General features: G+C 44.0%; 1 protein-coding gene across 1 annotated transcript in view; it reads right to left on the minus strand.

Moving 5' to 3' along the window:
* Positions 1 to 417: 417 nt before the first annotated feature.
* BTBD16 (BTB domain containing 16) overlaps positions 418 to 26592 on the minus strand; it is a 49103-nt gene continuing 22928 nt past the window's right edge. The window contains exons 12-18 of the mRNA XM_066621449.1: positions 24009 to 24128; positions 15944 to 16035; positions 11297 to 11379; positions 8092 to 8169; positions 6291 to 6389; positions 4768 to 4956; positions 418 to 492 (exon numbers count right to left, since the gene is read on the minus strand). Of these exons, the coding sequence (XP_066477546.1) occupies positions 418 to 492; positions 4768 to 4956; positions 6291 to 6389; positions 8092 to 8169; positions 11297 to 11379; positions 15944 to 16035; positions 24009 to 24128 (736 nt within the window). The remainder of the gene's footprint in view (positions 493 to 4767; positions 4957 to 6290; positions 6390 to 8091; positions 8170 to 11296; positions 11380 to 15943; positions 16036 to 24008; positions 24129 to 26592) is intronic.

Here is a 26592-nt window from a genome sequence, read left to right on the forward strand (position 1 = left end):
GCAGAATATGCACAATGCTTTATGTTCTGTTTTATATTCAGCCTTCCAAATCAAGCACAACTGTGCAACTCCACTGCAGCACAAGTGGTTGAAGCAGAGCTGGGAAAATGGGAAGCTTCACTCCCATGCACACGGTATAAAAGAGAACCAATCATGTGCTCACAAGTAAGAACTAGATTTGTGATTTAATAAGAAAATATAAAACTATCTCCAGTGTTATACAAGGAAAAGAAAGCAGATTGCAAATAAGATTAAGATCCATTTGACCCAGCATGAGGAAAGGGTGCAATTTATTTTAATGTTACTGAAAATGTGGTCACCTGTCCAAACCCCTAAATATATGGTGCTAACTCTGCTAGCTTTTTGTCCAGTGTCCAAATGAGCTCTTCAAGTGAGGAGCAGAATGTTTGTTGTCTTTTATCCCAAAGACGATGGAAAAAGAAGATAATAGGTCACGTAGACAGGAACGGATGGGATGAATACTTTCAAGACCTGCATCCCAGAAAGAGATAAGAGTTAATGCATGGATTTCTAGCTATGTGACCAGTGAGTCAAAAATAAAATTGACAGCTTTGTAAAAAGTGTAGCATGTAACTAACTAGAGAGTGCCCAATAGGGGCCCAATCCTATTCAATTTTCCAGTGCCGGTGCAGCCATGCCAAAGTAGTGTACACTGCATTCTGTAACGAGGAGGCAGTCATGGAGGCCTCCTAAGGCAGGGCTTTTTTTGTAATGGAACGCACCGGAACGGTGTTCCGGCACCTTTTTTTCCCCTCCTCTCTGACCCCACCTTTTTTCCCCCCTGCCTGCACTGCCCCACCCCCTTTTTTCCCTCCTCCTTGCCCCCACCTTTTTTCCCCTGCCTGCACCACCCCGCTCCGCACTGCTGGCTAGGGAGGGATTCGAACCAACAACCTTGTGCTCCACAGCCCAGCACTCTCTCCATTGGGCTATAGGAAAGCCTATTGTTAAAGTGTTCAGAACTAATATATAAGGTCTTCAGCCCAGCTGGTGGCCATAAGAACAAAAGAACAGCCCCACTGGATCAGGCCATAGGCCCATCTAGTCCAGCTTCCTGTATCTCACAGCAGCCCACCAAATGCCCCAGGGAGCACACCAGATAACAAGAGACCTCATCCTGGTGCCCTCCCCTACATCTGGCATTCTGACTTAACCCATTCCTAAAATCAGGAGGTTGCGCATACACATCATGGCTTGTACCCCATAATGGATTTTTCCTCCAGAAACTCGTCCAATCCCCTTTTAAAGGCGTCTAGGCTAGACGCCAGCACCACATCCTGTGGCAAGGAGTTCCACAGACCGACCACGCGCTGAGTAAAGAAATATTTTCTTTTGTCTGTCCTAACCCGCCCAACACTCAATTTTAGTGGATGTCCCCTGGTTCTGGAATTATGTGAGAGTGTAAAGAGAGTGTAAAGAGTTCCAAACACTTTGAGCCTAAGAGCTCTGGTGGCTCAATGGCTAAACTACAGGTCTGTGGAGCCAGAGGCTAGGGGTTCAAATCCCAGTAAGGAATTATATATATATATATATATATAAAAGGTGGGAAGGTGCTCCATGGCTGCAAAATATAAAGGTTGGTTGCTAGTTGCCAAAAGGGGGGCCAGTTGAGGCTGCAAAACTCCTCAAAGTTCAGTCCCAGGCAGGCTTTTTTTGAACTTTTTTTTAAAAGTCCCAGGTAGGACTTAACCCACAGCCTCCAGCAGGGGGCTCACTCTAGGAGCTTAACTGTGGGTTAAGTCCTAACTGGAACTTAAAAAAAAAAAAAAAAGGTCAAAAAAGAGCCTGCCTGGGACTGAACTTTGAGGAGTTTTGCAGCCTCAACTGGCCTCCCTTTTGGCAACTAGCAACCAACCTTTATATTTTGCAGCCATGGAGCACCTTCCCACCTTAAAAAAATTACTCCTCATAGGGATTTGAACCCCAAGCCTCTGGCTCCACAGACCTGCAGTTTAGCCATTGAGCCACCAGAGCTCTTAGGCTCAAAGTGTTTGGAACTAACACTTGAGGCACTGATGGCCACCAGCTGGGCTCAAGACCTTATATATTTGTTCTGAACACTTTAACTACTGTATAGGCTTTCCTATAGCCCAATGGAGAGAGTTTCCTATAGCCCAATGGAGCACCTCCCCACCCAAAAAAAATGGGGTGTTTCACTCCAGCTGTGGTAGGAGTGCTTTTGCTATCAGGGAGCTCACACGGGATGGATGTGTGTGTGTGTGTGTGTGTGTGTGTGTGTGTGTGTGTGTATAAAAAATGGTTTAAAAATAAATAAATAAATAAATAAATAAATAAATAAAAAGTTGTGAGTTCCTGCACCTATTTTTTTTACAAAAAAAGCACTGCCTCAAGGTATGGGAACATTTGTTCCCTTAGCCCAGGGCTCTATTGCAGCTAAACTGGTGCTTAGAAGTTGGATAGGATTGGGCCCTAACAGCCCAATCCTGAACTGCCCAGGGCGCATAGCTGTGGCAACATTGAGAATGGCTGCCACCACATCCTGCATGATTTGGGCAGCTGCCGTCGGTACCTTGGGAGAAGGGGACTTTCGTCCCCTTTCCCCAGGTAAGCGCAGTAGCTCCACAATGGGCTACGAAGGTGGGCGGTGAATCAAGAGCCTCTGTGTAAGGTGGCGAGCCCTATACGGAGGCTTTGGATCTGGTGGAGCAAAGTTCCACTGGTCCTGCCTCCCTCCCTCCCCTCTCCCTCCCCCTGGCATGCCTCCCCCTGCCCTCTGCTCACCTCCCCCTTTCTGGAATGCCTCCTCCCCGCCTCCCCCCATGCCCCCGCTTACCTCTCTGCTGCTTGGCAGTCTGTGCAACTGCTGAGCAGTGGAGTTTGGGTGCCTGCCCGGCAGTAACCCAGTGCCGACCAGCATTGGGCTACCACTGGTGCTCGCCTAGTAGTATGACCTGCAAATGTGCCTTATGGCACGTTTGCAACAGTGTGTGATGGCAGTGAGCAGCACGCTAAGCCCAGGATTGGGCTCTAAGGGCCCAATCCTATCCAAGTTTTTACTGCTGATGCAGTTGTGCCAATGGGGCGTGCGCTACATCCTGCGGTGGAGGGGCAGTCACTGGGGCCGTCTTAAGGTATGGAAACATGTGTTCCCTTATCACAGGACTGAATTGTGACTACATCAGAGCTGGAAAGTTGGATTGGATTGGGCCCTAAGTCAGCTGTCAATTTTTCTCTTATTCAGTCTGATCAATAAAACACTCCTCAAAATGTTTCAGATATCTCTGGCTTTTGAGGGTAGATTATGGAAAAGTCACATGGTAGCCAAAGTTTAGTCCATAGACCCTACAGATGGAAGACAAGCTTGGCATCCCTGTGTTAAATTATCTCTTGTAAAATGAATGATTGCTTATCACATGTCGTGAAGTTATCCTGATGTACATGCCACCCTCGCCACATGAGTGGCTGCTGCTGGTGGGGGCAGGAAAGCACAATGATGTCACAACATGTGGCAAGTACTCCTAACTACTAACCATAATGTGGGAGACCAAAGAACTGTATGTATGCAGTTCATTTTGCTAGTATTCCTATTTATAGCATTATGTATAGATGCATCATAACCAAAGCAATCATGAGTATAAGGGCCAAACTACATATGATGCTATAAGTGATATTGTGCTTTTATTTATATTTATAAAACAGCAGCCACAGGAGTCTCTGATCCAGACTGGATGAGTGGGAATGGTACCTTTTCCCTCTGAGCTGCAGTACTGGTGGAAATCCCCCCCAGCAACTGTGTGCACCCCAGGAAAGAACCTGATGTGCCAATGGCAGCTTCTCTTCTGGGGCAAATAGTAGTTTTGGATTAAATCACTTCCCCATGCTATGGTTCCAGCATGAATGTGCTCCACAGCTCCTCTGTGACTATTTTTTAGAGCAAAAATTCAGTAAAACTTTTAGAGTTACATATAGTTTGGCTCTAAGTCTCCAGTTTGCCAGGAAAGATGTAAAATTCAAATTTTTTCTCATTCTCTTTCATTTGCCTTTGAAACACAACTTAGGGCATGGATTAGCTCTTTTTGTTGCAGTCTTCCTGGACAACTGATCATGCAAACAAGTCTACAGGCACATACAGGTTGAGCCTCATTATTATGAGTTCATTATTATTATTATTAGCTTATTATGTGGGCTCCGTTCCAAGCACTCACGTGGATGGCAAAAAACGCACTATAGCAAATCCATTTAAAAAACAAAGTTTCTTTGCTCCAGTAATTTAAAAACAGCCTTGCTGACCTATGTGATGTAAGATAAGAGTCATTAAGAAGACAACCCATCAATCAGTTGTCCTCCAAGCACTTAGAAAGAAAGGCCCTTCACTCAGCCCCTCCCTTCACCAATGCAAAATGATCACCTTTCTTTCTCTTGCTCAGGGGGAAGGGAGGGGTCCGCTGTCAGCCAGCTGCCTTCACTCTTTCATTAAGGAAGCTATTGTTAAAGGACTGTTCAGTTTTTTAAACTGATTTTAAAGGGATGCATTTTTCCCCTTCTCCAGGAATCAGCACATTCCTTCTCATTTGCAGTGGCCATTCATGTTGAGTCAAATTTGTGTATAAAAAATCCATGTATAAATAGGCTGGACCTGTACTGTATCTCGCTTGAGATGTCCAGAAACTGCACCTTGTACAGCCCAAGAGGTTAATGAACCACACCTCAGTTTCTCAGTTTCCATACATTATGTGTACCAGAAGTAAGTAAATGGAACAATCCCAGATTTCCACTTTTGCTTACCTTGCTTTTGCAAGAAGGTTTCTTAACTCCAAACTTTTGAGTAAGTCTCTCAGTGGTAAACTCTGCCCACTTCCCATCAATCTGGCACTGTGCTTTGATTTCATACTTCACTTCGCGCTCCTGCTTTAAGCTGACAGGGCTGCGCTCGGCAGTGAAAAAAGAGATAATTGGATCTGCATGTCTGACTCTCTGAAAAAGACATTGAGCTGTGTTCAGTTCACTGTTCATCAGCACCCGTGTGCAGTTTGTTTTTCTACATCAACAACTCAGAACTTTGCATTACTTCTGTGCTCAGGGTAGATTACTATCATTTGATTTGCACAGTTTATTGTATCTTTGAGATCTGGGTTTTTGAGGAAGGGAGATTAGTTGGGCAAGGACTGGTGGGGTAAGGAAAAAGGAAATAGGAAAGGCATGAGAAGAGTAGGGAGACTGGAAGATAAAACTAGCACAGAAGCCCTTCTCCCTAATCCTTCTCACAGGACTAGTAGTAGGTTGCTCGGAGTTCTAAGACAAGGCCCTGGTCTGGACACCCATGATGCTGCTTGCCCAGCCTTGATGGCACATTGCCTATCTGCTTGCAAGTGCCACTGCCACTAGTACAGAGAATTTAGGTGTTGCCCTGGTCAAGTGGGCCTTCTGATGGGCTTGGGCTGACCTTCGGACAGGGACAACCCTTCCTCTACCTTACTTTTTCAGCACATTATTCTTTGCATCATCTACCATTGGGCTCTGTCCAGGAGCCGTGGATATTACACAGCTCCCTACTGTGCCACCAGCTCAGCTCATCAGAGGTGAGGCTGCAGACCTTTCATGACAACACTGGCAGAAACTTCTGGGCAGAATTCTTCTACCCAAAGAGTCAGGTGTTCAGAAGGAACATCTCATATATTAATCCAAGGACTGGTGTCAGTGGCCAGAGCAATAGGACATGAGGGAGGCTGCAGGTAAACTGGCTGCAGGTAAAACTACACATATATCTGGCTTGCCTGATTCCGAACAGCAAAAATAGCACACCTGATCTGCAAAATTAGAGACATGTAGGTATGCTCTAATGCTGAATGATCCCAGTCAAAGGGCACAATCCTCTCAGGATGTAGTCCCATGGAAGCCCCATTGTTATGAACGGGAGCTGCATAAGAATACCCCTGGCATAGAATATACAGCTGCACCATGAATCAGCTGCCAGAATTTTCTCCTTTTTGCAGCCAAAGATGCTATAATCTTCTTTGTGGAAATTAATCATTTGCAGGGTGCAGGCTAGCTCAATCTTTTATTCTTCTTTCTACAGCCTGAAAACAATTTGATATATTCACAGCACATATCTTTCCTTCTAACTTCAAGTATTACATAAAACCAAGTAGCAAAACTAGCCAAATCTCAGTTCTATTGATTTCAGGGGAGGGAGTAAAGTACACCGGTGATTCTCCAACTCAAATTCATGGGACCCAGACCTGGTTACCTTGGGTTTGGATGACGACCAGTGTAATATGAAACAAGGATCACAAGAATGATTTTCTTACCTGCATGTAAAAGCTGTATGCTGAAGCTTCATGTCTTATTGCTTTTATCTCAAAGAAGAATCCATAAATGGAAATGATTTCTGAATGGTATCTTGGCTCCTGAAGTAACCAGAATTTTTTTTTTTTAAAAAAGACAACTTTTTACCCCAGCTAGTGTCAAAATTATGCAAGTAAAGATCTCATAAAGGCTTCTCTTTGCAGGAAGAAATAACATATACATCTTTTGCCTGCCCCATACAGGGGAAAGATTATTTTAAAATTATTTTTCAAATTTCAGAAATCATAGCAAAGTACTGGAACACTATAAACATGATTCTGGAAAGTGTAAAAAGTGCACAGACAAAAAAAGTTACCAAAAGCCAAAAAATGTAGCATGGCCCTACATGCTCAGATGGCACCACTGAGAGTTTTCCTCCTGCAGAAAGATTTAAAAGTAAGGTAGGGAGAATTGGATGGGGGGGGATTTGGATCATAACCACATTATGGATAAAGGGTTAAAGCCCCTGTCCCCCTACATACTGTAATCCTATCTTGATTGGGCCTACGGTACTACTATATACATTAAAAAAAAAAACATCAAGTATGCATTCAACGCAATTTGTAGTTTGGCCTTGAGTTTCTGCAAGTAACATTTTAATACTGTGCCAATAGTCTATAAAAGCAAATTGTTTGAAGATATTCTCACACAGTTCAGGATATTTTCGTTCTTGAAAAAACAAAGGGTGGCTGCAGCGCAGCCAAAGTTAAGCGTTTTGCAGGCCAATTCATTTCAATGGTAAAGCGAAGCCTATACTGGCCTCTGCTATTGAAATCTATGGCACTTCAAAGTGCATAACTTTGGCTGAACTGCAGCCAAAATTAAGAGGCTTTAACTTTAAAACGCTTTCACGATTACAAACTCCTCCAAAAACATTATCCGTAGTGTAATGATTCTGAAATATGTTGGGATATTTTCCACTACTTAAAGATGACAAAGAAACAGATGCATATTTATAGTAAATAGGAGTATTAGCAAGCAGCTTGTCAGTCCCCACAAACCATACCCATACTGTATATGGGACCCATCCAGAAAGGATTTAGGGGATAATCCTATCAAGTTTTCCAGTACTGTGCCAATGGGGCAAGCACTGCATCCTGTGGTGGAGAGGCAGTCACAGAGGCTTCCTCAAGATATGGGAACATTTGTTCTCTTACCTCTGGGCTGCATTGTGGCTGCACCGGTTCTGAAAAGCAGGATAGGATCGGGCCCTTATTCATTTACAAAACTGAGTTGAACAGAGGAGCATGTTTTCTGACAAACTTCACCCCCATGAAATACATCCCTTGCAGGGCATGAGAAATGAAGCATTTTCTCTTCATCCCATTCAGAGTGAGGGAGAGAAGGATTGAACATTCTGTGATTTCACTTTGGGATGTAATCATGTAGTCAAGTTTAACTAGCTGCATGATGACAAGACATCATCAGACTGACAATGTGAACCCTGACAGTCTGGAATAACCTCAGGAAGTAGCTCATGTTTTGAAGTAAACGACACCAAAGTAGCATGCTCAGGAAAGAAACAGCTACAAAACAGGCAATCAAGAGCATATCAAAAAAGTAAGCAGGAGGATTTATGACCCCCTACCCCCAACAAATCATGTCCTCTCTTAATTTTCAGGGTGAAAATTCAGTGTAGCTCCATTTATTTTTTTATGAGGTAAAATACACTGAATATCATCAGGTGGCTCAACTGTTGCTGACTATTTTGCCTTCCGGACTCACTCACATTTAGCAATTCTCCATGTCTTAATGCTAAGCTACCTGTGTAAGCACCAAACCAAATCTCACTGCCTGCGTGTTAAAGTCCCTCTGGAATGCCATGTCTCCACCATTCTCCAGCTAAAAGGAAGATGAAATATATTCCAGGATGTAGAGTTCAGCATTGAAGCATTAGTTTCAAGAAAGCAGAAGAGACAACACAAACCCATTCAGGGATGGAGCAGTAGTTCAATGGTAGAGCACCTGCTTTGCATGCCCAAGGATCTAGATTTCAAATTAGGTTAATGGTTCCTCGTGACCTGTTCCTTTGGTCCTGGCTCAGAATATGCCCCTTCACTGGAGATCCAAAGAGACTATATAGTGCTGCTGAGGTGAGCCATTGCCAGCAACTGGTAAGATAATCGTCAGACCTGGTTCTTCCACACCTTTTCTCTTAGTTTATGTGCTGGCGCAGATGTTCACCTCTCCATTTTAGACACAACTTTCCACATTGTCTTCAAGAGAAACAGCAGCAGACTCTTGTTAGAGGAAACAGGAAAGCCTGGTCTTTCAGGTGCTTTAATCTATTCCTTGCCCTCTAGTCAGCTGGGTTGTTTGTCCTAGTCCAGTGTTCCCAATCTGTGGGTCGGGACCCACAAGTAGCTTGCAACCGTGAAACTGACAAGCTGATAGCTGACAAGGAAAAAGGAATTAAGCCCTATGGAAAGTGAAACTGAGCCATACTAGTATGTTTACTGGTAAGTAGGTGACCGTGAGTTAAGGCACAATCCTAACCCACTTTCCAGCATGAACATAAGCGCAATGCAGCTCCAAGGTAAACATTCCCTTATTTTGAGGAGGCCTTTGTGAGTACCCCCAGCTGCAGGATGCAGCATGCGTCCTATTGGCACAGCTATGTTAGTGCTGGAAATTAAGAACATAAGAACAGCCCCACTGGATCAGGCCATAGGTCCATCTAGTCCAGCTTCCTGTATCTCACAGCGGCCCACCAAATGCCCCAGGGAGCACACCTGATAACAAGAGACCTGCATCCTGGTGCCCTCCCTTGCATCTGGCATTCTGACATAACCCATTTCTAAAATCAGGAGGTTGCACATACACGTCATGGCTTGTAACCCATAATGGACTTTTCCTCCAGAAACTTGTCCAATCCCTTTTTAAAGGTGTCCAGGCCAGATGCCGTCACCACATCCTGTGGCAAGGAGTTCCACAGACCAACCACACGCCGAGTAAAGAAATCTTTTCTTTTGTCTGTTCTGACTCTCCCAACACTCAATTTTAGTGGATGTCCCCTGGTTCTGGTGTTATGTGAGAGTGTAAAGAGCATCTCTCTATCCACTTTATCCTTCCCGTGCATAACTTTGTATGTCTCAGTCATGTCCCCCCTCAGGCATCTCTTTTCTAGGCTGAGGAGACCCAAACGCCATAGCCTTTCCTCATAAGGAAGGTGCCCCAGCCCCGTAATCATCTTAGTCACTCTCTTTTGCACCTTTTCCATTTCCACTATGTCCTTTTTGAGATGTGGCGACCAGAACTGGACACAATACTCCAGGTGTGGCCTTACCATAGATTTATACAACGGCATTATAATATTAGCTGTTTTGTTCTCAATACCTTTTCTAATGATCCCAAGCATAGAATTGGCCTTCTTTACTGCCACTGCACATTGGGTCGACACTTTCATCGACCTGTCCACCACCACCCCAAGATCTCTCTCCTGATCTGTCACAGACAGCTCAGAACCCATTAGCCTATATGTGAAGCTTTGATTTTTTGCTCCAATGTGCACGACCTTACACTTAATTACAATGAAACGCATCTGTCATTTTGCTGCCCATTCTGCCAATTTGGAGAGATCCTTCTGGAGCTCCTCACAATCACGTCTGGTCTTTACCACTCGGAAAAGTTTGGTGTTGTCTGCAAACTTTGCCACCTCAAAGCTCACCCCTGTCTCCAGGTCATTTATGAACCCAAATTGGGTTAGGGTTTGGGCCTGAGTCAATTTTGAAGGACAGGCCAAGAGGAACACAATGCAACCAAAATGGTTCTGATCTAGTGAATGCAGGCCCTCAAAAACACACCAGAAAGAAGTTTCCCCCCATCCAAACTGACAAGGAAAATGTACTGAGCCCTACGGAAAGTGAAACAGAGCAGCACATGCATGTTTACTTATGGGTAGGCAAACATACTTATTCTCCTGTCAAAGGCCAGGTGAAGGGGAACCCAAGGCCACCAGAGTGGTCCTAATCTCATGACTGTGGAGCACTACAAATGCTCCAGAAGGCAGCCTTCCCACCATAGTATAAAGAAAAAAAAACAGAGGCTTGAGCAGCTCCTGCTAAGAAGAAACTTTCTTTTAAGTCTTGTAAAGCTAGGTGGATCCCAAAAGAGTATCATTTCGAGCAGCAATTTTCAACCGTTTTTGGGTGCAACCCTGTCTTGCCCTTGGACTGGTGCAAGTGTCTTTCACTGGACCAGAAAGTTCGCAAACGTGCCTTATGGCACGTTTGCGCCTCCTCGTGAGTCGGCTGGGCCAGCCTGCAGAGGCGTACCAGCCTGCCAAGGCTGAATCCAGCCTTCACAAGATTCTGTGGAGGGTGGGGGGAGGCAGGAGGGTGGTGGTCCAGGGTGGGAGGAGGGAGGTCCCGTGAACAGGCAGGCGGGGAACGGGAGGTGGGGCTGGGGCTGGGATCCAGCTGTTATGCTAGATCCTAGCCCTGTTCTCTGAGGAGCAAAGAGTGGCTTCAAGCTGCTCCACTCTCCTTGAACTTGTGCCACCTCAGGAGGTGGCACAAGTGTGAGGAGACCCATAGGGACTGCAGTGGCTTACCCAGGGATAAAGTGAAGAGTTTCTCCTTACCTTCAGCTGAGCCACTGTGGTGCCCTATCTCACACTGGATACAGCGCAAGCCTCCTGGCTTGCCTGTTCCAGCGCAAGATAGGATTGCACCCTTCATCTCACAGCACACTGACAAGGCACTGAAATCGTCAAGGCACACCATCAGGTTTTTGACAACTGACAAGGCACAGCATGCTGCCAGTGTGGGACTCACATCCGCCACTGGCCGTACTAATAAATGACCTTCCCCCAAATTCCTGTGACACATGTGTGAACCACTCGTACCACAGTGTGAACCTCTATGCCACTGCACAGTGGTTGAAAATGGCTGATTTAGAGAGTCATTTTAAAGTGTCAAATGAACCAAAATACCTCAATTTGCTTATTATAGTAAGCATACCAACTCACTGCATGGTAGTGATCAGACAAGATCCTCGTCAGCCATGGCAGAGGCAGGAAGTTAATCTCCCATAGTTCCTCCAGATGCTTACCTTTGGGAATAGAGAGTGGGGAGATAGAAGAAGCTAAATGACTACATTTTGGTTAATCAAGAAAGAAAAACAATCCAATTTCATTGCACCTGCAAATACAATTCACAATGAACTTACACGTGCTTTGTAGCCATGAGATGAAAAATAGGAAGAGCCTGCCAAAATGGTTTTTCAGCAATTATGCAAAGAGGAGAAACAGAGCTACGAGCTGGGATTTTATAAGGTCACAACTTGTGAAGAAACATCAGAAACTAACGCATAAGAATACGTGGCATTTGTGGGGTGTGCAAAGCCCTTCACCTGTATTACCTTGATGTTGACCTGACAACAACCCTACAAGGTGCATAAGGGTGCAGTCCTAAACCAGGTCTACTCAGAAGTAAGTCCTATTGTGTTCAATGGGACTTACTCTCAGGAAAGTGAGGTCAGGATTGCAGCCTTAGTCTTATTTCAGCTGGGGCCCTGAGGCTGAGAGGGAGCAGCCTGCCTAGAGCCACCTAGGGAGTTTATGGCAGAGGCAAACTGGTGAAGTTCTGATTTGCAGATCAGTCCCTTAGCCACTGTGCTTCACTAGCACTCTAGCTACTTTGCTACGTAAAAATCATAAGGCCGGTGAAGAGAAAGGAGCCTAACTGTAACCCTTGCTTCCCAGAACAGGATTGGCATATGTTGCTAGACGTAGCACAACAATACAGTGTGAGAGGCTAGAGTAGATGATTTCTAGTGCTGAGATCTAGATTCTAATCTTCCCCCAATTATGGGGCTCATCGACATCTCTCAGCCCAACCTACCACACAGGGTTATTGTGTGGACAAAATGGGAGAGGAATAATCTTGTCCACTGTCCTGAGCTCCTTGAGCTCCTGTCCTGAGCTCCAGCCTCAGTTGGTTATCTGCTGGCCTGACCAATCAGAAGAACTGTTGGCCTCATGAGTTATCACACAAGGGTCATGATATCTCCAGAGCATTCTTTCTTCTCCCCTCCTCTGAGCAAGGCCTCAGATGCAGAAGGAGGGGCATTGGCAGATAGAGGTTGGAGAAGACAGTCCTTCAAATATCCAGGTCCTAAATTATGCAGCCTTTGACTTCTGCTTGAAAATGGACTGTAAGCAAGGAAAGACACTTGAGCTTTGGTGCCAAGGTGCCAGCGTTCACTCTTGGTCAAAAGTCCAGCGGCTGCAGATGTTTCTAAGTAGTCTACAAATGCTGCCCCATCTTCAATGGACTCCAGTAGTCTAAACTGGAAGGGCACCAGGGCATGGATAGTAGTGACAAGGCTATCTCTGTCCTGGAAGAGTGAAGATGCTTTATGCATTGAGCATTCAGGTCAGCATTCAGATAGAGGGCCAAAGGTGGAATGTTCCTCCATCAGATGTCTCATTTCTCTTTTGCACGTGCAGATTTGTCCCTTCTGTAGACTGTTGCTACAGAGGAAAGGACACATGAAATCATGGCTGCTTCAGCTATTATTAAATGGGCCAAGTTCACACCCTACTGAGTCATACTTGCTAATTCACCTTGAGTTGTAGATCAAAGTGCATTTGTATGTGGTCATCTCTCTCTGTCTCTGGCTGATCACTTGCAGTAGAATGAGGTGGGAACAAACAGTAGAGAATTTAGGATTGGAGATTATCATATTTTGTGGAACTCCCTGTTGAGGGATGTTTACCACATTTGTTACTTGTTGGCTTGCAGGTGCTGAGCTACAAAGATCTTCCAGAGGGTTGTTTCTTTTTTTAAATAATAATGAATTGCTATTTACTAGATTTAGAGCTGTGACTTTCTATTAATCCACTTTGTTGTTATATATTAATTTTGTATTGTTTTAGTATGCTTCATGGGTTAGACTTGTGGATTTTAAATCAATAAATATATTTTAAATTGTCCCTGTAAACAACAATAACAACAAAATACACAACCCATTTTGCAAGCAGGAAAGGACCACAGTAGGGAGACGGTTGTAGTTACAGTATCTTCTTTCAGAAAGTTGTTTTATGTAAGGGAACACCAACAAAAAAATAGACCCTACCTAGAGTGAGCCCATTGTCATCACAAGATACCTTGACCAGCCCATTGTCATCACAAGAGGAGTATCACGGGTGGGGCAACATATTAGGGTGGAGAGAGACTTGCACAACCACTCACGTGGTGACACCAAGCTGGCTGGCGTACTGTCCAAACCAGTCCTGCCCCTGCTGTCTCCCTAGTACTGTCCCTTGCCTAACTATAATGCCATTCACTGAGTCACTTCACTCCTCCCAGTTCATTCTCCTTTATGCTCTCCACCTAATGCGTTTCCTGCTTCTGTTTAAAATTCTACCCAAGCAAATGTTTTCTTTTGTTAAAAATGCACAAATCCTTCCTTTTGAGTCATCTTGATAGCGGCAGGAGTGGTGTCAGAAGTTGGTCAGGTTGGGCACCATTGCCCCGAAATAGACAAGCAGTTATTCTTCTCCATGCTTGAACAGGGCCCATGCTCAAGCATCATTTCTCTGAGCCCAATACAAATCTGTAATTTGCATGAGAGGCCATCTCTGTTTTGAATAATTGGAAAATGTACATCCATTAGCTTCTTTTTGCTCTGTGTTTAAGTTCTTCGCATTTCTGACTGACTGTTTGGTATTTCTAGACTGACATGGCAGCAGCCCATTATGCATGTTCCTTACACACAAGTGACCCATGCCCTTTGGACACAGTCCCATGTCCTGGGAATCTAGGGTCAGTTCTTTTATGACAGACATCACACATTTACTTGCAAATCTTTCAGAAGGTGTGAATCCTATCACCACCAATGACTCCAGTTAAGCCTGAGATCTCAGTGATCCAGACTATTATGGTCCTCGTCCCTCCTTTCTACTGTCTAAGCCTGTTGCTTCCTCTTGCTTTCTTTTCATTTCTTTCTTTTTTTGCTTTTCTTTTCTTTTTTGGCAAAGAAAATGCCAGGAGGATGAATTCTGGTAGTTCTTAAGCAAACAAGTCCCATAGGATGGCACACACCTTTCTCCCCCTGAAACTTCAAGCCCCAGATTCTTCTCTCCCTGTCTCTTTGAACTTTCTGTTCCTCAGAGATTCCTCTGCATAGCAGCTTGAGTGTTGACTGTTGCTTAATGCAATGTTGTCTGAACTGGGACAAGGAAAGACAGAAATGTTGCCTGACCTTATCCTGAAAAGCTTTCTGGTATTTCTACAACTTATTATTACTATGACTAATGCTGTACACCCCAGCTGCATGAAAGGCACTGCTGTGTACCTTTAGTAATGGGGGAAGTGGAAAGAAGAATGGAAGCTTATGTCACAAGCCTGCTAAAAGAAACCACATCAAAAAGGAAAAAAACAAACAACCCCTTTTAATTGGCTCACTTTGTCCACTACGTTATGTCCTCACACAATAGCTTTTGATAGCAAGCCTGTGTGACTTGCCTTCTATTAACCACAATAGTTTGCAGTGGCATCACACAAAGCCAGCCCTGAGCTTTCAGCAGAGACGTGCTCTTTTCTATAAACCAATACAGTGTGATTCTTCAGCAGCAAAAGCACAAACTTGAATCCAGTTCCTCCACTTTGTGTGATTAGCTCAAATTAACGTAAGACATGGGCCACTGTTGTGAGACTAAATCTTTGGGGTTGCAAAAACACCTGGCAGGATGAACAGCATATCTGTGATGTCCTGTTATCTATGAAATCTAGATTTGTGTATTTCTAGATATAAAAAGTTGAATTTTTTTAATTTAAGAGAGACTCACAAGGAACTCATCCAAAATTCTTATAAAAATTCATCATCTGCACTCTTATACACTATACAACTCATAGCGCAATCCCATGCCAAAGTTGTGCCAACACCGCTGCTGTGTCAGCCCAACGTCAGTGTCACATCTGTCATATCCTAAGCTATATTCCCTGTAAGGGGATCCATGCCAGTGCAGCTTCAAGAGCCCAAGAAACTTCCTTTGGGCAATGCTCTCTCAGTAACACCATCAGTGTCCATGGAAGCCCTGACACAATCATGGGACAGCAGTCTGATGTCAGTCTGACATCGGCTTGATGTCGGCCCAATGTGTAAAGAGCCACTCAACACATCTTATCCAGCCCCAATGCTAGTAGCCAGAGAAGCGTCACCAGGGTGAACTAAGCAGGGGTTAGGAGCAGATGTGGGACCAATGAGTGGCCTTCTGCAGCCTCCAGCAATTAGTAATATGGCAATAGCCAGTGCCAGCAACCATAGGAAGATGCCCTAAGACACTACAGTTTAAAACAGAGGGGAAATGCATCTGAGGACTAGGTTCTGAGTACTGTACCTGTAAAAGAGCACACCAGTTGGAAGGAACCCTTTTGCCAGGGGAGGCACTGAAGTGAGCCACAAGGGGAGCCGCAGCAGCAGGCAGGCAGGCCAAGGTGCTGAGAGCCCACTGCACAGAGATGCAGGCTTGAAGCCAGAAAAGGCATGCGCAAGCCCATCTGTTTACATACACATTTAGATTTTTGCACTCACAGCATTTGGGACTCAATCAGTCCCAAACTGAAAACTCAATCAGATGTTTTTGCTTTGAAACAAAACATTAACTTACTTGAAGTGATGCCATGTAAACGAAGCGACTGGAATATTGCTACGTATTGCTGTCCTACTTCCCTTTCCAGGAAGGCGCATATCTTGGGTAAGCTAAAAAGAAAACAATGGAACAGAAAACTTTACTTAACCCCAGCAGTATTTCCTGTCCATGCTTGCCAACTTGCTACCAATTTGATCCACTTGCTACTCTTGCAATCAAAGGGGGACGACAACATTGCAAGAGCATGTAAATTGTCATGTGACATTCCTGTAAATTATTGAGAAGCCGAAATTGATTCTAAATGTTTTACTGCAGAGAAACAGAATTGTGTGCAATCCTCAAATGGGAGATTCTACCTGTGTTTTTCATATTGTTTTTGACGACACAGCCAGCGGCCTTTATTCACAATTACTACTAGTACGAACAGTCCAATCCTACCCAATACCCATGCAGCAATGCAACAGTGCCAGTAAGGCATGTGCTGCATCCGGCAGGGGAGTTTTGGGCTGCGAAGGCATCTTCAAGATAAAGGACTATTGTTTCCTTGCTCTGGGGGAAGGCCTCACCACACTACTGGATCTGTTCAGACCTGCGCCAGCTATATTGCCTTTCCATATCTCCTCCCCACTCTTTAGATATCACAGACTAATTTAATCATTGGAAGAACTGGAGGGTCTAGCTGATTAGTGTTTGCTCTTTCCAGACATGCATGTGTGTGTGTGTCCATTTAACCAGGTAATTCTACAATAAGTTTCTCTCATTGGTTCAGTCTTTGGTGTGAGAGTGGCATAAAACCTGGCAAGATTAATTGACTAACAGCACTCAGACAGATTCTGCACAAGGTGTTTCAAAGGTTGATCCTGCCATTGGATTACTAATGGTAGGTAATATCTAACTAACCATTTCAGTTATATAATGATTAATAAGAAACAGGCACTTAAGGCCAATTCTTCCCCAAGGAGGGAGATGCCAGCAGCACAGAGCTGGTAGACTAAACTGTCAAGGGCTCACAGATCATAGCAGCGTACTTCGGTACTATTTGATAAACAAATCCACATTTTCCAAATTGCAGAGCAGGGGAACAAGCCAAGATCAATACTAGAGGTGGAAGATGTCTGCTTTGTTTCTCAAGCAATTTTCTGCTCTACTTTGTATTGCTTTGCACAGACAGGTCTAGACTGCCTTGTTTTTGGAAGTGTCTAGCATTAATCGGAACAGAGGAAAGTGCTTTATATAGAGCCCGACCATTGGTCTGTCCAGCTCAGTATTCTTGACACTGACTGGCAGTGACTTTCTAAGGCTCCACTCAGTGGTCTTTCTGCACCCAATGTGGACAAGCCAAGGCTTGTATCAAGGACCTTCTGCATGCAGAGCAGGTGCTCTACTGTTGAGCAACAGCCCCTTCCCAATAGCTATAAACAATCCATCCGCATGTCCATAAGACAATTTTGATATTTTTCCTGCCATGGAGGATAAGAACACATGAAAAACTCAGCAAAACAACTTTCACAAGACCCTGAATGAAAAATTTTGTACAGGGCCAGCCCATCCATGGGGCCAAGTGGGGTTGTCACCACAGGCAGCAGATTGGCAGGGATTGCCCACCTAACTTATGCTCCTTCTCCTCTTACTCCCTGAACTGGAGTAAGAAAATAGAAATAGAAAAAAGAAATAGAAAAGTGTGGAGGTCTAGCCCTCCATTCTCCTCAATGACACACTTCCTCTTTGTCTTCACACTCCTATCTCCTTTTCCAATCCAGTGATGGAAGGAACAGAAGCTGGCACATCACTACATAAAGAGGATCAGCATTGATGTACTGCCTCAGTTGTCAGGAGGTCTTTGCCCTTCCCTGATCCTGAATTAAGAAACTAAAGTTGGGAACCAGAAAGCTGCTTACATTCAAGGAAGTGAATTGCACAGAGCTGAACCGGAAGTTCTTGATGGATCATTTTTTTCTGAAAATGGGGGAGCTGCCTAAACTGCCCTGCCTCACTCTTTTCACCACCTTGTGCTAAATTTGTGAGATGTTTCCATTTTGCCTTTGAACAACTAACGTCCACCACCATGTCATATCACAAATGTCACTCTTCTCTTCCAAAAGTACTTTGCCATGAGGCATGGGGCAAAACAATGGAAGCTGCATTCCCCCAAGCAGACTCCGAAAGCACAGGAGACAAATCAATTGAAGACATTAGTTACAACCCAATGCAATTGGGATAAAACTCTTCATTAGCAAACAGAAAATATAATAATCCTTCTAAAACCAGTAAGGGGAGCCATATCCTCCCAAAAAAATAGTTTTGGAAGAAAACACTATTGCATTCATTAACATTTTCTGCTCACTGCTGTTATGGATTTTTCCTGTAGATTACTGCCCTATCACTAATATTCTTCCATGGACTTTCCTTAACAGAGGAACCACAACATCAGCTCAATGCCTAAAAATGCAGCACTTCATAAAGGAAGTTCTGAATGAAATTATGTCCCTGCCCCACTTTTGGAAGGGAGTTCATTTGCAGCTTCAGTCCCACTGTATTCAGATGCTTCGAATACTTTCTACATGCATTTCAACCGGAAGCAAGCTCTTTGAGAATCAAGACATACCACATCTCTGAAAGGTCAGAGACAAATCGGCGGTCTGCTGCTGTAGTACACTTCAAAAGACAAAAAGTGGGTTTCCTCTGTATTTAACAATAGATCACTTCCCAGTGACTCTGCATAGAAAAAAGCTCTTTTCTGGGCAGTTCTCACAAGGAACTCAACTCTTTTTAAACACACAGTGAAATTCACATTATAATCTCAGGGAGGCATTTGCCTGATAGCACCATTGCCTGCATATTTTTCTAACTGTTTTAGTTTATATATATATATATAGTTTATATATATAAAATGGCCTTCACCCGATACCAAAAGGACATCAGGCTTGGTGCCAGGTAAGACTCTCTGAGGAGAGCATTCCAGAGCTGGGGCACTAGCATTGCATTACCCCTATCAAGGGTCACAACCCTCCTGAACATGGGAGTGCGGAGAGGCCCAAAGAAAGACATCTGAGGACGATCAAAATAGCTAGGTAGGTGATGTGGGAGATGGTAGTCCCTCAGATATCCTAATCCTGAGCTGTTTTGGTCTGTAAAGGTTAATGCCTGCACCTTAATTTGGGATCAAAATGAAATCAATGCACATGGTCAATGCACATGGTCAATAAGACAATAGCTTCACCTCTGCTGGCTGCTCACCTGTCTTCCCTGGTCTGGTACTAGCCACATGTTTGGCGGCAGCAGCACCTGCTGAATCCTAACCCCCTCACAGACCCCATCCACCCATCTCTCACCCCATCACTTCCCCATTCTGCCCCCACCCCATTTCACCCCCTCATCTTCCTGCCTCCCATGCCACCTTACCTGCCTCACTGGCACTCCAGCAACTAGTGCTGCCAAAGTTAGCTTTATGGCTGCTTTGCAGCAGCAGAATATGTGTTGTGCTGGTGGAACAGCCTAATAGGATTGGGCTGTTAGCAAAGTTTCTGAACCATCTTTAGCAGCAGTTCCAGGTACCACACATTGTTGTAATTCACATAGGACATTAGAAGAACATGAACAATTGTGGTCTGGCTACCTCTGACCATGAAAAGCCTTAGCTGATATAAGGCACTTTATGTCACAGAAGCTACTTAGTTCACCAAGGATAGGGATAAATCCATCCTTAGCACCCCTTTGAACTATGTACCTGGTCCATTGGGGGAAGGCAACTGCATCCACAACAGATCAAACACCATCTCCCGGTACAGGTGAACCACCTGCTAACAAGTACCTCCATGTAGGTACTTGTTGGTAGATGCTTCACCTGGGCCAGGACTGAGATTCATCTTATTGGCTTTCATCCTGTCTGTTTGAGAAATAAAAGCCCCAAACTCCCATGGGCTTTTGGAATTGGTCATGTGGTTATTTGGATATAAGCCAATAATTGCAAACTTGACACAGTTTGCAATGCAGAAAAACTCCTGCAATTACTTTGGTGAATTGTGTTAGGAGATGTTATAAACTAGCACAAAGGTACCCTACAAGCATCCCATGTAGCTCCTAAACAATGTCATTAAGGGCGCAATCCTAACCCACTTTCCAGCACCGACATAAGGGCAGTGCAGCTCCTAGGAAAGGAAAAAAAACATTCTCTTACCTTGAGGAGGCCTCTGTGAGTGCCCCCCAGTTGCAGGATGCAGGACACGTCTCATTGGCACAGCTATGCCAGTGCTAGAAAGTGGGTTAGGATTTGGGCCTTAGTTTTGTGCTTCTGTTTTGCCTTTGATTATCTCTTGAATGATGCATGTCCACTCCCTTTGACATGATTCTACATTCTTTGCCAGACTATTTTTGTAGTCTTAAATTGTGCTCAGAACATTTATAGGAAAACATTTATAGAATTACAGCCTTTTCTGTTTCAAATAATACATGGGGGGTGCAACTGGGAGCAAAACCATAATATGGGTAAAGTCTGAAAGTTCCCAACCCATCTACCATGGTTCTGTTCTTTTTGAACCCACCCCCTTTACCAGTCACTATTTTAAAAGCAACCAACCCCACTAGGCCTTGCTACATGCACACCTAACATGACCCTGAAGCTATCAAAATGAATGGGCATGCGATGTAACTCTGTGTTCAATCATGGTCATCACAAAAAATATTGAAATTAGCAATACTTGTTTTCAGATGATGTATTTTGGACTGAGGAGCTAGAATCCTTCCTGTTAGAACTCTCTGTTGGTGTAATTCCTATTCATCATATTTCATTTTGTTTGCCATAATGTGGTCTTATTATACTGGGTATTTATCAGTGGAATTAAAATACTGGAGAAGTACGGCATATGTGCATCCCTGCATATGACTTAATAAACAAACCCAGTGTGTTTCTTTTCCATTTCCAGAGGTCTTGCATGGCACATATGTTACAAAAAATCATGTTACATTAAAGAAATACAAATGTGTAAATGACAAAGACAAATTAACACACAATAAACTGAAAATGGGAGGGTTAAGTAAGATTAGGTGCTTGCTAGGGTTAATAGTTGATCAATTATGGCTGCAAGTCTATGCCTGCTTTCTTGGAAGTAAGGCCCACTGAACATAAGAGCCCAATCCTATGCATGTCTACTCAACAGTAAGTCCCATTATAATCAAGGTGGCTTCCTCCCAGATAAGTGTGGATAGGATTGCAGCCTAAGACTTACTTCTAAGCAATTATGCATAGGATTACACTGTAAGGCACTTGCAAAAGCAAACTCCATTTGCAATGTATAATGCAGAACTGAGTTGGGTGTTAAAATATGTTGCAAATTATTTGAAACGTGAGCCAGTGTGGTTCCACTCTTGCATCATCTCAGTTTGCACATGTGTGTATTGGAACTTGCTCATTTTCTGCTAGCTTTTCATGCCACTAGCTTTTCTCCAGCCAAACTTGTAAATAATGAGTCACCCCTGACTTCAGCTCATTTCCTATCTCTTGGTTTTAAAAAAAGCAAAACAAAAAGCAAAAGAAGAGAAAGAGGGAGGGAGGGGGAGGTTGATTCCAGGGATGGGTGTTCAGCTTTGAGCCAAACAATAATTTCTTTATAGTGGTACATGACTCATAGGAAAGAATGTCTCATGGGGATAGCAACAACAAAAACACACAAAAAAGGGCAATGTTAAGAAGATCCATCTGAGAGCAAAGGACCAACATAAGAACATAAGAACATAAGAACAGCCCCACTGGATCAGGCCATAGGCCCATCTAGTCCAGCTTCCTGTATCTCACAGCGGCCCACCAAATGCCCCAGGGAGCACACCAGATAACAAGAGACCTCATCCTGGTGCTCTCCCCTACATCTGGCATTCTGACTTAACCCATTCCTAAAATCAGGAGGTTGCGCATACACATCATGGCTTGTACCCCATAATGGATTTTTCCTCCAGAAACTCGTCCAATCCCCTTTTAAAGGCGTCTAGGCTAGACGCCAGCACCACATCCTGTGGCAAGGAGTTCCACAGACCGACCACGCTCTGAGTAAAGAAATATTTTCTTTTGTCTGTCCTAACCCGCCCAACACTCAATTTTAGTGGATGTCCCCTGGTTCTGGTATTATGTGAGAGTGTAAAGAGCATCTCCCTATCCACTCTGTCCATCCCCTGCATAATTTTGTATGTCTCAATCATGTCCCCCCTCAAGCGTCTCTTTTCTAGGCTGAAGAGGCCCAAACGCCGTAGCCTTTCCTCATAAGGAAGGTGCCCCAGCCCCATAATCATCTTAGTCGCTCTCTTTTGCACCTTTTCCATTTCCACTTTGTCTTTTTTGAGATGCGGCGACCAGAACTGGACACAATACTCCAGGTGTGGCCTTACCATCGATTTGTACAACGGCATTATAATACTAACCGTTTTGTTCTCAATACCCTTCCTAATGATCCCAAGCATAGAATTGGCCTTCTTCACTGCTGCCGCACATTGGGTCGACACTTTCATCGATCTGTCCACCACCACCCCAAGATCTCTCTCCTGATCTGTCACAGACAGCTCAGAATCCATCAGCCTATATCTAAAGTTTTGATTTTTTGCCCCAATGTGCATGACTTTACACTTACTGACATTGAAGCGCATCTGCCATTTTGCTGCCCATTCTGCCAGTCTGGAGAGATCCTTCTGGAGCTCCTCACAATCACTTCTGGTCTTTACCACTCGGAAAAGTTTGGTGTCGTCTGCAAACTTAGCCACTTCACTGCTCAACCCTGTCTCCAGGTCATTTATGAAGAGGTTGAAAAGCACCGGTCCCAGGACAGATCCTTGGGGCACACCGCTTTTCACCTCTCTCCATTGTGAAAATTGCCCACTGACACCCACTCTCTGCCCTCTGGCCTCCAACCAGTTCTCAATCCACGAGAGGACCTGTCCTCTAATTCCCTGACTGTGGAGTTTTTTCAGTAGCCTTTGGTGAGGGACCGTGTCAAACGCCTTCTGAAAGTCCAGATATATAATGTCCACGGGTTCTCCCGCCAAGTTCACTCAAGGCATTTTCATATATGTCTCAAGTCAGTTTGTGCTTAAACTGAACTACAGTGTGAATAGGAGACTGACAGCAGCTAGGATTTTATTGTTTTTATTCCTGTTACCATCACCTTGTTAGCTTTAGCTTGGAGCTGAGCTGAAGTACATGGAAGCATCTGCCACAAGCAGAACTACAGGCTTTCTGAGATGCTGGCCGGAGGGCTACTTCTTAAACTTCCAGCATCTCCAACCTGTTACAGGTATTCAAAGGAGATGTGACATTAGGCAAATCATTAGTACTGGCATGCTTGTTTTTCCTTGAGGTGGGGCTGGTGCAAGTCGAAGTGGACCGAGTTGGTGGATCAAGGCCAGAAAGGGGGATAGGATATTGGTGGTACAGCTGCCGTCAATATTGCCCCTCTTTCTGCACCCCATCTGCTTTCTCCCCACTGTAGTCTCCTCCCTCCAACCCTGTTCAGCCACCCCCTGCTCCCACTCGCCCCTCACACTGACTTAGCAACACTGGGATCCATTGGTGGACTGCTAGCGCATGGCCATTTGTCACTTGTGGTCGCAGCCAGACCACACTGTATGGTGAGTCTCCTTTTGTGACAGTCATAAATTATGCCGTACTGCCAGAGCACAAGTTCCAGCAGTGCAAGGGGCCATAAGGACTGGACCCTTTGACTGATTCATTGCAACAGGAATAAATTAAAACCTATTTCCATAACTGGTAACTTCCTAAAGTTAGGGAACTTCGAGCACTGTCACAGTGCCTTCTAAAGTATTGTTCCATTACAACGAGAGTTCATCTCTGTTTCCATGTTCAGAGAGTGTAGGGACCACAGTGCTCAACTTGGAATGGGAAAGCCATTTCAAATCGCTTTTCAGCCATAAAACTCAGAGGGTAATCTTGGACCAGCATCTCCCTCTCTCCTCCCCATAACATCCTTCCTCACTTGGTTGCTACGAGGGTATAATGGGAAAACCTATCCCTACAGCCTGGAACTCTATAAAAGGGATTGCAAGCATGATAAATAAATACAAAAATACATAAACATTTAATTACCTTCTAAAATATGTGAGAACAGTATCATACGATGGAATTATCTGAATTTTGGGGTTTTGTTGTAGGAAGACCCAACACAGTGCGGTTCTCAGGAGATGGAATTCATTGAAAGTGAATAACCTGTCAGGAAAGAACATCTTTATGAACTTCTGTGAAGTTTGCATGCAACACTTATTTTAACAAATGTCCACAGAGGTTACACTCTTGTGCGCTGTAAGTGCAGGAATTAAATTTTTCTCTCTTAGAACTTTGTTTATAGCTTTCAGTGTTGGTTTAATTTTTATTTGATTCAGCCACTTCCTCACTTATTTTATGTTGACTTATTGACTAAGGACCAAACTAGATGTTTACAATAGTAGGCCATAGGTAGGAAGGGAGAGAAAAGGAGGGTAAGTAAAAGTGAGGGAGGAAAAGGGACGAAAGACAAAATGAAATAGAGAGAAAAAAAGAAGGAAAGATCTGAGACAGTGACTAAAGAACCAAGTTTATGTTTAAATCTTACTTCCTATGTCTTATTTACTCCAACCTAGTTACAAAACTGGGCCAATGTGGAGAATTAGTGAGCCTACTTATTGTGCGGAATAATCACTTGTGACCGGAAACAAGGGCATGTAATTTCTCTCTCATTACCAATGTATCCCTGGAATGGTAGTTGCAGTAGTTTGTAGCAACCAAAAAAACAAAGGGCCCAATCCCATCCAACTTTCCAGCTCCGATGCAGCCACAATACAGCTCCAAAGTAAGGGAACAAATGTTCCCTTACCTTGAGGAGGCCTCCATGTCTGCCCCTCCCCCCACAGCAGGGTACAGCACATGCCCTGTTGGCACTACTGCATCAATGCAGGAAATTTAGATTTTGGCCCAAAAGAATCTTGCAGTATCGTAAAGATCCACACGCTGAAATAAATGTTGTGCCACATTTATCTCTAAAATGCACCTGATCCATTTCCTTTCCCAGTGTCACATGCTACATGGGGTTACATAAGGGTTGTCCACACATTAAATTTTATGCAAATACTATACAATTGTATTGCCCAGGCACTACAATCTGTAGTGCCTGTACCTGTTAACCTGTAATCTGTTAATCTGTACCTGTGTCCAATTATTCCTTCATTCAATATACAATGCACATGGAATGTTGATCTGTAAAAATGGAACCCAATACTGTCATTCACACAGAAATGTACACAGACCTCTTTACCTTGGTATAGCATAACATGCGCATAGCCCTCCAGCCTACCATGCTGAACTGATCTGGTAAAGTGTTCTCTTCCTGGCCCTCATCCTACTCATAAAATAGCCTTCACAGATGGAGGACATTCAGCCTAATCTTACATAATAGAGGCTTTTGTAAATGTCACATGGTGGCAAGGAAACTTTAAAAGGACAGCTCTTAAAACTTTGTGGGAGGAAGCTAATTGCTTTCTGAGAAGGGCAAAGTCAATGAATTGCTCAGATAAGACAAGAGTCTATTTAAGGATTAGAAACATGGAAATGTGTATTGCTTTCAGCAACATTTTGGAAGGAAAAGTAGCCGTCTTCAGCCTTCAAAACTCACTGGGAATGAGATATTTGCCAAAAACAGACATTCTGTCCATAACTATAAATAAATGTTCAAAACAAGGAGCTCCCACAGCTGCCCCTGGGAGTCACAAATGGTTGAGAGGAAAGAGGAATCTAAAATGGGTGACAGAAGAATAACAATGATAATTTATTTCTCCTCATCCTCTTTTCAGTACTCACAATGTATCTGCCCACTTCCATGCAGTATTTTTCAGATGTATTTGAGTTGTCAGTAGTTATGAATTTTTTGCCTTCACTAATGATATTTTCATGATATTCTGGGAAGATGCAGACTGCATGAACCAGTGTATTGCAGTGGTTAGAATGCCAGACCCAGGCCAGACAGCTCTGGGTTCAAATCCTCACTGAGCCATAAGCCACTTGGTAACCTTGGGCCTATCAGACTCAACTTAATCCACTTAAAGTGGTTGTTGTAAGGAGTTGCGCTGATGGTGCTCATCTTAGCATGTTGCCTATCTTCATTTTTGAGCCTTTGCTTCCAGACCCATTAAGCATGGAAGGGCCTTCCCTCTACTTCTTTATGTATGCAGTCCCAGATCAAACTAGACATACATTGATAGTGTGATGGAACAGTTATGTTGGTTTTTTTCAAAAGTAAATAGCAGCTGTGCAGGGCCCTGGTACAGTTCATAACTATGATAGGGGGAGGTGGGACTTCAACCCCTTGCCTCACCATGGTCCCCTCACTCTCCACTGCTGTTATTTGGCACCAATCCCTCCCAGAGTAACCATGTATCATTGTGTCTGACTGTTCCCTCAAAGCAGAGGTGGGTAAACATTTTGGCAGAAGGGCCACATCATCTCTCTGACACTGTGTCAGGGGCCCAGAAAAAAAGAATTCATTTACAGTTCAAATCTGAATAAATTGACATAAACAAATACATTAGAGATGGAACTTATATGAATGAATGAATTTTACTTAGCTTGTTTATAATACACATGAGAACTATAATACAGGCATGTAGAACCACATGAGAACTATGAGCTGTTTGCCACACAC

This window comes from Tiliqua scincoides, chromosome 3 (assembly GCF_035046505.1).
Source record: "Tiliqua scincoides isolate rTilSci1 chromosome 3, rTilSci1.hap2, whole genome shotgun sequence".
Taxonomy (NCBI): domain Eukaryota; kingdom Metazoa; phylum Chordata; class Lepidosauria; order Squamata; family Scincidae; genus Tiliqua; species Tiliqua scincoides.